Genomic DNA, 12,969 nt, shown 5'->3' with positions numbered 1-12,969 from the left:
TTTGATGTCTATGCTATATTACAGCACTTCTGAGAGGAAACAGCAAAGAATATGAAGTTTCCCCATATACAGCAACTATCTTATTCAGGAGCAGGAAATCCACTTTTCCATAAGATGACATGGAAGGAACAAGCTTTAGTTCTCACCGTCAATGCCAGTCGAGTGAGGGATTTGTCATATATTCTACATGAAAATGTTTACTGCTAACTCCATGGAGTTTGTTCAACTTTCTGGTTAAATATTCATTGACTATATATTCTTCTATAGCTACTGTGCTGATCTTATTGAGATAGAGTAGATAAGTAAAACATAAACCTAGCACTTAAAACCTTAGCATTTATGTGGGAGAAATATGTTTACATGGAAAGCTATAATAAACATATACAATAATAACTCATCTAAGCTTCATGACTACACTCTTGATGTCATTTGATTAACTTCCTTATTTTAAAGATGAGGAAAGTGAGGCACAGATAGTAAGTGATGCAGCTAGGCTTGAATTTGGATATCCTAGCCCTTGATACCCTGAGGTGTCCCAGTGGTAAGTATCCGTCTGCCAGGGCAGAAGACACAGGAAACGTGGTTTCGATCCTTGGGTCAGGAAGATCACTTGGAGGAGGACATGGCAAGCCACTCCGGTATTTGTTCCTGAAAAATCCCATGGACAGAGGAGCCTGGAGGGCTCCAGTCCATTGCAGTCACAAAGAGTCAGACGACTGAGTGACTGAACACGTGTGCAGCCCTGACATATGCTCTTGGACTCCAAGCCACACTGTCTCTCAGTTATGATGATAGATAATTATATGCCTGATGTTATTAGGGACTGTGGGAATGTGGATAAGAAAATCTCTTCTTCTTCAGCTTTCAGTATACTGATAACTCTGAGCAGAAGTGAAAGCAAAGGTTCAGCTGTGTGAATACATAAGTCCTGTGGAGAAACCATGAGAATGTATGTTTGACTGGAATTTGGGTTATCTGTTTTAAATTAATGGAATCTAAGGTTTAAAAAGTATCTTGGACCCAAGTCATGGAAAATCTAAAATTCTAGACTGAAAATATAAGCTTTATTTGGTCAGAAATAGGGAATATTGATGGCTTCCTAGCAGGTAATAATGTAAGTCTAAGAATTTCTATTACTCCATCTATGATGGTATGCATACCTGCTAAGTTGCTCAGTCAAGTCTGACTCTTTGCGACACCATGGATTGTAGCCTGCCAGGCACCTCTGTCCATGGGATTTCCCAAGCAAGATTACTGGAATGGGTTGCCATTTCCTATTCCCGGGAATCATCCCAATCCAGGGATTGAATCCATGTCTCTTGCATCTCCTGCATTGGCAGGCAGATTCTTTACCACCTGTGCCACTTGGGAAGCCTGTTTCGGATGGCACTTAGGCATAAAAAGTAAATCAATGGGATATTTCATTAAAAATTTGAAAAGCAATTGATTTGTGATTTTCAAAATTAAATTGAGTGAATTAAGTTGATATTTCTTTTGCCCAAATCTGCAAGAGTTAATAATCAGGGTCCATGACTATCAGAAATAATATATACATTTTGAGGTTCAAATTTGCAGAAAGTAGACCCTTTGTTATGATAAGATTCTCTGAGTAAAAGCAAAGAGAGAGAAAAAATAAAGAATAGAAAGAGGAAAACAAGATGAATCTAAGTGAGGTGAAGAACTAATTTGATCATTCTTTTTAATATTCTTTATTTCACACACTTTTAGGCAATTGCTCAACAAAATGTAGTTAAATACTTCTGATGAGTTAATAGCACATATTGTGAGAGTTCAATGTTGGGAGGAAAGATATGAAATTTTAGATCCACATATTGATATAAGACATGTACTGAGTATCCATTGTTCTAATCCATTTGATTTGTTCCCTGGCCCTGTTATATTTCTTTTAGAGGCATGGTGGGTGGGAATGCATCATCAGTAACTGATTTCATCCTTGTGGGACTCTTTCCTGAGTTTCAGCATTCCACTGTTCTCAACTTCGTGGTCATTTTCATCTACATCCTTGCTTTCCTGGGAAACTTACTTCTCATTGTCTTGATCTGGGGGGACTCTCGGCTCCATACACCCATGTACATTCTCCTCAGTCAACTCTCCCTCATTGACTTGACATTAACTTCTACCATTGTTCCGAAGACAGCCTCTAACTTTTTCACAGGGAAAAGGACCATATCACGGATTGGCTGTGGAACACAGAGTTTCTTCTACCTGATGTTGGGAATGTCAGAATGCCTCATCTTGACTCTCATGGCTTATGACCGCTACGTGGCTGTCTGCATCCCACTGCGTTATCTGACCATCATGAGCCCCAGGTTCTGTCTGCACATGGTTGCTGGATGTTGGATTGGAGGCTCCATAGGTTCATTTATCCATACAGTCTACCCTATGCATTTTCACATCTGTGGGTCAAGGGAGATCCACCATTTCTTCTGTGAGGTCCCAGTCCTCATTAAGCTTTCCTGTGAAGACACTTCAGTGTATCAGTTAGTGGTGGTGGTTACAAGCATTGCACTGCTCGTTGTGCCTTTCAGTCTCATCATAGCTTCCTACACACTCATCTTCCTCACTGTCCTCCGTATGAACTCTGTCAAGGGCAGGAAAAAAGCCCTGGCCACCTGCTCTTCCCACCTAACTGTGGTAAGTCTCTTCTTCGGCCCAAACATATTCATCTACATGACTTTCACTTCCTCACATAGTCCAGAGCAGGACCAGGCTCTCTCTCTCTTCAGCAACATCCTCACTCCCATGCTGAACCCCCTTATCTACAGCCTGAGGAATAAGGAGGTGGTGGCAGCTCTCATGAAGTTGATGGCGAGATGTGGGGTATCTTAGTAGATGAGGAAAACTTCTCAGCTGTGCAAAGAACATGCTTATGACCACGGACTAAACTACAGTTCAGAGTTTAAGTACCAAGGTGTTGCATGGTTCAGGAAACCAGGGTGAGTGCAACCCTATGTAAATAAAACTTCTCACATGTGATTTCCAGGTTTCTAATGGAGGTCCTTAACTTCTCATTGAGGCATTATTATGTTAGGAAAAATTCAAGAAAATTAGTTTACATATTACATAAAATTAGTTAAATATTATTTGAAATGTATGAAGTTTTTAGAAATTTTCTCTAATAAAATATAAATTAAATATGAACCTCAAGATGAACTAAAATTCCATGAGCTGGCTTACTACAGCAAAAGAGACACAGATGTATAGAACAGTCTTTTAGACTCTGTGGGAGAGGGAGAAGGCGGGATGATTTGGGAGAATGGCATTGAAACATGTATCATATCATATAAGAAATGAATCACCAGTCCAGTTCCATGCAGGATACAGGATGCTTGGGGCTGGTGCACTGGGATGACCCAGAAGAATGGTACGGGGAGGGAGGCGGGAGGGGGGTTCAAGATGGGGAACATGTATATACCCGTGGTGGATTCACATTGATGTATGGCAAAACCAATACAATATTGTAAAGTAATTAGCCTCCAATTAAAATAAATAAATTTAAATTAAATAGATAAACAAATAAAGATTAAAACATAAAATAAAATTAGCAGATAAATTGAAATACAATCAATAAAAAATATTTTAAATGAACCAGGCTTAGGTGAATTCCAAAGGTTAATATTAAAATAAACTGGTAGCTTTTATAATACAAGATGCTAAGGAAAGGTGCATTTTAAACTACAGGATGATGAGATAAAGTCATTTAAATATGTATTAGGTGTTATAAGCTCATACCCTACTGTATAAATATCTTATTGCATAGTTGACACATAATCAGTTACTAAAATCACATTAACTGAATGGATACAAATTCCATACCGTAATTAATAGGGAAGAATAATACCTACAAGTAGTATACTGAACAATTGGGGAAATTATGAGATGCTGCCCTTCTGCTGTTTTCTCCCCAACATTTTTCCCTTCCCTTGAATGAAACCTCAGGAACTCTGCAGAGTTGATTTGCTTCCCCTTAGACAGTGAGAATTCCTTGTTCACTTTAAGCTACAAGAGTAGCTTAAATTTAATAACTTCAGTAAATTTCCTTGAGATATGTATCTATATCTCAAGAAAACACCTTCTAGAACTAACACCCAATAGATGTCCTTTTCTTCCTAGGGGACTGGAATGCAAAAGCAAAACGTTAAGAGATACTAGGAGTAACAGGCAAGTTTTGCTTTAGATTACAAAGTGAAGCAGGGCAAAGGTTAACAAAGATTTTCCAAGAGAACACACTGGTCATAGCAAACACCCTATCCAAAAACACAAAAGACAGCAATACACATGGACATCACCAGATGGTCAATACCAAAATCAGATTGATTATATTCTTTGTGACTGAAGATGGAGGAACTCTATACAGTCAGGATAAACAAGACCTGGAGCTGACTGGCTCTCATCATGAACACCATATTGCAAAATTCAGACTTTAATTGGAGAAAGTAGGGAAAACCACTAGACCATTTAGATATGACCTAAATCAAATCCCTTATGATTATGCTGTGGAAGTGACAAACACATTAAAGGGATTAGATCTAATAGACAGGGTGCCTGAAGAACTATGGGTGGAGGTTTGTGACGTTGTAGAGGAGGCAATGATCAAGACGACCCCCAATAAAAGAAGTGCAAAAGGCAAAATGGTTTTCTGAGGAGGGTTTTCTGAGCTGGGAAAAGAAAACAACCTAAAGGCAAAGGAGAAGGGGAAAGATATACCCATCATTGGAATGAAACCAGTCTAGGGAATATCACCAGCCTGATTATCCCTTCATTCTTAAAATGGAGAATAAAATTAATGTCATATTTCATATTCACTAACAGTTAGTGAATATGTTTTTAATAAACTTATAAAGATAACAAACTTTTTCTTTTAGGATTCAGATATTTAATATTTTAGGCTTTATGATCTATAGTGTCTCTGCCACAACTAACCAACTCTGAAAGTATAGAAGCAGCTGTAGCTAATATGGAAATTGATAAGAATGAATGTATTTTAATAAACCTTCCTGATGGACACTGAAATTTGAATTTCACACAATTTTCTGAGCCATGGGCCATACAAATATATGCAGCAGGGCAGATTTGGTGGTAGTTCGCTGACTCTAAATACAGATGATATAAAGATGAATTAGTGTTATCTTTGTTCTCAAACAGCTGCATTATAACATGAAAGTGTAAGCACACATACAAAGGAGTAATTCAATATAACAAGGCAGAAATTTTGATCAAAAATCCAGAGTAGTGTATGGTATGTTTGTTCATACTACTTGTACAAATTAAACACTTATTAATTTATACATTTGTATGCAAAGAGTTGATATTGCCATAATACTACATATTAATTTATAATTGCATTTTCATTGATGAAACATAAAATTATGCAATTATTTCCAATCCTTTTTTTAACTAAGGTACATTACTTTCCCAACTTTTTCTGAATATATTTGCCTGATTTTTTTATTTCCTTTGACAATTCTAGTTGTTTTTAAAGAACCAAAGTGCATATTTCAAAACAATCTGGTTTTCATGATAATTATTTTGCAAATTATTTTTTAGCCTTTATGGGTAAATATTCAGTCATAGTCAGTCAGATTGCTTTTAGAGATAGGAAACATTAAGTCTTTAGATACTATGTTTTGCTCTAGATATGCAAAAGATACCCTCAAAACCAGGTAATAATTAACCAAGACAGACTTCACATTGACTTTCTGAGAAACATTACAAGGATTCCATTAATTTTGTTAATTCAACGGGTTATATAAAACACAGCCCAGTGAGGCAGCTTTACTATGCCCATGTTCACAAACATTATTAAAACTCAGAAATTTAAGTTACTTGAACAAAATTTACAGTTAAAAAGTTGGAGGGATGACCATTAATTTAGGTCCTTCTGATCTCAGTTAATTTTATTTACCATATGTTAATATGTTAAACGGAGAAGGCAATGGCACCCCACTCCAGTACTCTTGCCTGGAAAATCCCATGGGTGAAGGAGCCTGGTAGGCTGCAGTTAAAGGGGTCACTACGAGTCTGACAAGACTGAGTAACTTCACTTTCACTTTTCGCTTTCATGCATTGGAGAAGGAAATGGCAACCCACTGCTGTGTTCTTGCCTGGAGAATCCCAGGGACGGAGGAGCCTGGTAGGCTGCCGTCTATGGGGTCGCACTAAGTCGGACACGACTGAAGCGACGCAGCAGCAGCAGCAGTATGTTAAAATGAAGCTATATAATCAAAATGCTATGCAATTAACTTCTTTATAAGTCATACTGGCTAAAAGAATCATATAAAAATGGGTGGAAGTTTCTTGGGGGGGTGAGGTAAGTGTAGAAATACTGAATATTGAGTATCCTTCTCTTTTTGAAATTTATCATAGGGCAGATTACATGTCCCTGATGGAAATTCATCATTTGCCTTGTGGTTTATCATGTAAAAATATTTTAAACCATCTGAATGTTTTTCCATGATGAGAAATATTTTTGTACATTTTAACTTTTGCCAATTAATTTCTAAGTTTTCCTATTACAATCTGGAATCAAAATTAATTAAAGTCTGGGGACTGTGTTCCCCTAGGTTATTCACTACCAAGGTCTCCAGACCCTTGATGGGAAATTATTAAGCCTTCTATCTAGATCTTTGCTGATATACCAACCAGTATTTAATATACATAGTATCATAGAATCATAGCCACTGGTCTCATTTTCAAAATGCATGGCTCACCATCAACATCAAGTCAGTTGCATTCACTTTTCTATGCAAAATAAAAGGCTAATGCCACATAGTGAGAAGGTGTGCCTGATCGCAGAAAATCTGGAAGTTATCAGCAATTCCAAGAGGCAGAGGAGACTGGAGATAAATAGAATTTAAGGTAGATATGAAACTGGGAAAAAATAAGGAGTTTTAAACCTTGCCTCGTAATGGAAATTCTGTAGAGGATCTATATGATTGTCATTAAGTCCTCAAATGTCAGATTTTGGTGACTGTATTTGTCAAAGGGAAACAAAAATCTGACCGTAGGCTTCCCAGGATTGAGGTCTAAGGGAAAGCTACATAGAATTACATTTCTGTTTGACTATCTGTCCGAATTATATCACTTAAATAATGAGTCATAAATACTCATATAATCAAACACAGCATAATACTAGGCAGGTACCATTTATGATGTCAAGTAAAACACTTAAGAATGAGAATTACTATTCATTTAGACTCAAAACTGATATCCAAAAATGCACCTAAACTCAGGAAACAATTTAATCTCTTGATAATTTCTTGAATTAATCCTGTTGCTTTAGAAAAGCTGTTTGATGATTGAGTTGTGATTTCATTTCCATCTGCCTTGTATGAACCCATAATAGGTATGACCTCAAAGTATGCTAACAATAAGGACAAACTCTGTTCCTAAAATGATATAGTAGTCATATCATTGTAAAAAGTCTTAAAAGGTCAATAAAATTCTACAGGTTAATATCACACTGTCCTCTTTTTAAGTAGATTTATCTTCCATATTAGAGAAATAATGGAAATATATTCAGAGTTGACTCTCAGTAAGCACTTATTCCATTGAATTAAGCTAATCAAATTGATCCACTTTTGTGAGAAAACTTAAATAAATAATAGAGAAATATTTACTAAGTGATAGTGGATTGTTCTATTTAAAAAATACGTGTATAATTTGATTTCTACTTCCTAAACACCAACCAACAATTTGTTTTCAGGTAGTTGGTTATTATTTAATAAGAATTTATAAAAAGCTAAGTAAAAGTATCAAGTAAAAAAATTAAACACATGTGGATGTTTTTTCTTAAAGTTTTGGCTCCAACGTTTTCAAACACTGACTTGGTCATCTTCATTAACTTTTTGCCAGTTGTATTCTCATTGTCATGAAGTTAACCACTCATAATCTTAAAGCTTATCATAGCTTGGGTAATTGAAGTTAGGAGCACAGACCTAAAGCAAATTGTCAAATAGGGTGGTTACAGGGATACTGATGATTTCTGAGATTAAGAATGTTTGAATGTTAGAATGTTTGCCATACCTCATACTCACTTTAAGCTGGAAGTCCTTTGAGTATTATTCTAGCAAAAGAAATCAAATATTTTTAGTAGACATAGGAGTTCAACATAAAATACCAAAAGAGTTGGATGTCTCGACTCATTGAAGTAAAGGGCAGGGCAAGTTACGGGGCATGATATGACCGTACAGTTAAGAATTCCATGAGGTTACTCAGGAGTGAGAAAACCTCAGGCTTTCAGAGTTATATAGTTCAAAACAGTTGACTCAAAAAGTGTGTAAGAATTCTAATTTGTTTCCCACTTACTTAGGAAATGTGATTTTCGCCATCAATGTGTTTTTAACCACAACAAACTCTGTGTTGCCTCAGTCTTTAAATGTACATGAGGTGCTGTGTACTAAGGCAGCTATGGGGCTTCCCTGGTGGCTCAGATGGTGAAGGATCCCCCTGCAATGCGGGAGACCTGGGTTCGATCCCTGGATTAGGAAGATCCCCAGAAGAGGGCATGGCAACCCACTCCAGTATTCTTGCCTGGAGAATCCCCATGGACAGAGAAGCCTGACGGGCTACAGTCCATGGGATCACGAAGAGTTAGACACGACTGAGCGGCTAAGCACAGCACAAGGTAGATAGAACTCAAATTAAATCTTACCTAATTATCCACTTACATCGTACTCAGACATTAGCTCTGTCTTCTGTGTTGACATGTCACCCTATAGGAGACTTAGTTATAGCACTTATTTCACTCTTCTGTGATTAGTAGATATAAATGATTTCATACATAAACTCGCAGTTCACTGAAGGTATTGACTGTATCTTAATGCATTGCTGCCCCTTCTTCAACACCTAGTACAGAATGTGTAAAATATAGTGATTATTAAGTAAATGTAGAATGAAAAATAAGTGGATGGTAAAAGTATTTCAAGAACTATTCTGTAACTCTTCTGAAATAATATGAATATGACTTTAGCAAAATTTGTGCTTCCTGATCATTTGTAACAAGATTACCTTCATAATTTATATTTTAGCAGAGTTGTTACTAAAGGAACAATAATGAGACTGATTTTTTTAACTGATATTTCGTTACAAAAATCATCTGGATAAACACATTCAGAAGTGAACCATCACGTTAAACCAAAGGAGGTCATTGTTTAAATTACGAAATTCCTGCTGCATTCATAGAGAACAGGATTTCCAGCTGTTTTGATGTCTATGCTATATTACTGCACTTCTGAGAGGAAACAGTAAAGAATATGAAGTTTCCCCATATACAGCAACTGTCTTATTCAGGAGATGTCTTATTCTGTAAGATGACGTGTAGGGAAAGAGCTCTATCTCTCATCATCAATGCCAATCGAGTGAGATATTTGTCATATACTCTACATGGAAATGTGGACTCCATGGGGTTTGTTCAACTTTCTGGTTAAATATTCATTGACAATATATGCTTCTCTAGCTATTGTGCTGATTTTATTGAGATATAGATTGCTAAAACCTAAACCTAGCACTTGAAACCTTAACATTTATGTGAGGAGAAATATGTATACATGGAAAACTATAATAAACATATATAATAATAACTCATCTAAGCCTCATGACTACCCTCTTGAAATCTTTTGATTAAATTCCTTATTTTAAAGATGAGGAAAGTGAGGCACAGATAGTAAGTGAGGTGGCTAGGCTTGAATTTGGGTATCCTAGACCCTGATACCCTGAGATGTCCCAGTGATAAAGTATCTGTCTGCCAGGGCAGAGATGCAGAAGACATGGGTTCAGTCCCTGGATTGGGAAGATCCCTTGGAGGAGGACATGGCAAGCCACTCCAGCCTTCGTTCCTGAAAAATCCAAGGGACAGAGGAACCTGGAGGGCTACAGTCCACTGAGGTCACAAAGAGTCAGACACGTCTGAGTAACTGAGTGCACGTGCAGCCCCTGGCATATGCCCTTAGACACCAATCCACACTCTCTCTCAGCTATGATGACAAATAATTATATGTGTGATGTGATTAGGGACTGCAGAAATGCGGATAGGAAAACTTCTTCTTCTTCAGCTTTCAGTATACTGATAATTCTGAGCAGAAATAAAAGCAAAGTTTCAGCTGTGTGGAGAAACCATGAGAATGTACATTTGACTGGAATTGGGGTTATCTGCTTTAAAATTAATGGAATCTGAGGTTTAAAAAGTATCTTGGACCAAGTAATGGAAAATCTAAAATTCTAGACTGAAAATGTAAGCTCTATTTGGTCAAAAATAGGGAATATTGATGGCCTCCTGGCAGATAATTATGTAAGTTTAGGAGTTGCTATTACTCCATCTATGATGGTATACATACTTACTCAGTTGCTCAGTCAGGTCTGACTCTTTGTGACCCCATGGACCCTGCTGGCTCCCCGTCCATGGGATTTCCCAAGCAAGATTACTGGAATGGGTTGCCATTTCCTATTCCCGGGAATCATCCCAATCCAGGGATTGAATCCATGTCTCTTGCATCTCCTGCATTGGCAGGCAGATTCTTTACCACCTGTGCCACTTGGGAAGCCTGTTTCTGACGGCAGTTAGCAATAAAAAGTAAATCAATGAATATTTCATTAAAAATTTGAAAAGCAATTGATTTGTGATTTTCAAAACTGATTGAGTGAATTAAGTTGGTATTTCTTTTGCCCAAATCTACAAGAGTTAATAATCAGGGTCCATGACTATCAGAAATAATATATACATTTTGAGGTTCAAATTTGCAGAAAGTAGATCCATTGTTATGATAAGATACTCCAAGTGGAAACAAAAAGAGAGAAAAATGAAAACAAGATGAATCCAAGTGAGGCAAAGAGGGACTAAAGTTGATCATTTAATATTCTCTATTTAACACAGTTTTAGGCAATTGCTCAATAAATATGTAGTTAAATATTTCTGATGAGTTGATGGCACATATTGTGAGAGTCCAATGTTGGGAGGAAAGATATGAAATTTTAGATCCACATATTGATATAAGACATGTACTGAGTGTCCATTGTTCTAATCCATTTGATTTGTTCCCCGGCCTTGTTATATTTCTTTTAGAGGCATGGTGGGTAGGAATGCGTCATCAGTAACTGATTTCATCCTTGTGGGACTCTTTCCTGAGTTTCAGCATTCCACTGTTCTCAACTTCGTGGTCATTTTCATCTACATCCTTGCTTTCCTGGGAAACTTACTTCTCATTGTCTTGATCTGGGGGGACTCTCGGCTCCATACACCCATGTACATTCTCCTCAGTCAACTCTCCCTCATTGACTTGACATTAACTTCTACCATTGTTCCGAAGACAGCCTCTAACTTTTTCACAGGGAAAAGGACCATATCACGGATTGGCTGTGGAACACAGAGTTTCTTCTTCCTGATGTTGGGAATGTCAGAATGCCTCATCTTGACTCTCATGGCTTATGACCGCTACGTGGCTGTCTGCATCCCACTGCGTTATCTGACCATCATGAGCCCCAGGTTCTGTCTGCACATGGTTGCTGGATGTTGGATTGGAGGCTCCATAGGTTCATTTATCCATACAGTCTACCCTATGCATTTTCACATCTGTGGGTCAAGGGAGATCCACCATTTCTTCTGTGAGGTCCCAGTCCTCATTAAGCTTTCCTGTGAAGACACTTCAGTGTATCAGTTAGTGGTGGTGGTTACAAGCATTGTACTGCTCGTTGTGCCTTTCAGTCTCATCATAGCTTCCTACACACTCATCTTCCTCACTGTCCTCCGTATGAACTCTGTCAAGGGCAGGAAAAAAGCCCTGGCCACCTGCTCTTCCCACCTAACTGTGGTAAGTCTCTTCTTCGGCCCAAACATATTCATCTACATGACTTTCACTTCCTCACATAGTCCAGAGCAGGACCAGGCTCTCTCTCTCTTCAGCAACATCCTCACTCCCATGCTGAACCCCCTTATCTACAGCCTGAGGAATAAGGAGGTGGTGGCAGCTCTCATGAAGTTGATGGCGAGATGTGGGGTATCTTAGTAGATGAGGAAAACTTCTCAGCTGTGCAAAGAACATGCTTATGACCACGGACTAAACTACAGTTCAGAGTTTAAATACCAAGGTGTTGCATGGTTCAGGAAACCAGGGTGAGTGCAACCCTATGTAAATAAAACTTCTCACATGTGATTTCCAGGTTTCTAATGGAGGTCTTTAACTTCTCACAGGGACATTATCATGTTAGGAAAAATATAAGAAAATTAGTTTACATGTTAAGTTAAATATTATTTGAAATGTATGAAGTTTTTAGAAATTTTCTCTAATAAAATATAAATTCACTCTGGACCTCAAGATGAACTAAAATTCCATGAGTTGGCTTACTATTAAAATGAGCATATAAATTGAAATACAATAAATAAAAATTATTTTAAATGAACTAGGTTTAGGTGAATTCCAAAGTTTAACATTAAAATAAATTGGTATATTTTATAATACAAGATGCTAGGAAAAGTGCATTTTAAACTATGAGATGATGAGATAAAGTCATTTAAATATGTATTAGGTGTTATAAGCTCATACCTTACTGTATAAATATCTTATTGTGTAGTTGACTCATAATTAGTTACTAAAATCACTGTAACTAAATGGATACAAATTCCATACTGTAATTTAAAAGAGAAGAATAACACCTATATGTAGTATACTGAACAGTTGGGGAAATTATGAGATGCTGCCCTTCTCTCCCTAACATTTTTCCCTTTTCTTGAATGAAACCTCAGGAACTCCCCAGAGTTTATTTGCTTCCCCTTAGTCAGTGAGAATTCCTTGTTCATTTTAAGCTGCAAGAGTAGCCTAAATTTAATAACCTTAGTAAATTTTCTTGAGATATATATCTATATTTCAAGAAAAGATCTTCTAGAACTAATACCCAAAAAAGATGTCCTTTTCTTCCTAGGGGACTGGAATGCAAAAGCAAAAAGTCAAGAGATAC

General features: G+C 37.2%; 2 protein-coding genes across 2 annotated transcripts; both read left to right on the top strand.

The window, feature by feature from the left end:
* On the top strand, nucleotides 1,915-2,850 carry LOC102169380 (olfactory receptor 2M2-like). Its single transcript, XM_005683277.2, has one exon. It carries the CDS (start codon nucleotides 1,915-1,917, stop codon nucleotides 2,848-2,850), a length of 936 nt encoding a protein of 311 aa, XP_005683334.2.
* On the top strand, nucleotides 11,060-12,020 carry LOC102169667 (olfactory receptor 2L8-like). Its single transcript, XM_005683278.2, has one exon. The coding sequence runs from the start codon at nucleotides 11,085-11,087 to the stop codon at nucleotides 12,018-12,020; it is 936 nt and encodes a 311-aa protein (XP_005683335.2). The 5' UTR covers nucleotides 11,060-11,084.

Source organism: Capra hircus, chromosome 7 (assembly GCF_001704415.2).
Source record: "Capra hircus breed San Clemente chromosome 7, ASM170441v1, whole genome shotgun sequence".
Taxonomy (NCBI): Eukaryota; Metazoa; Chordata; class Mammalia; order Artiodactyla; family Bovidae; genus Capra; species Capra hircus.
Note: the sequence above shows the minus strand (reverse complement) of the source record. Positions and strands in the feature narration are given on the sequence as shown.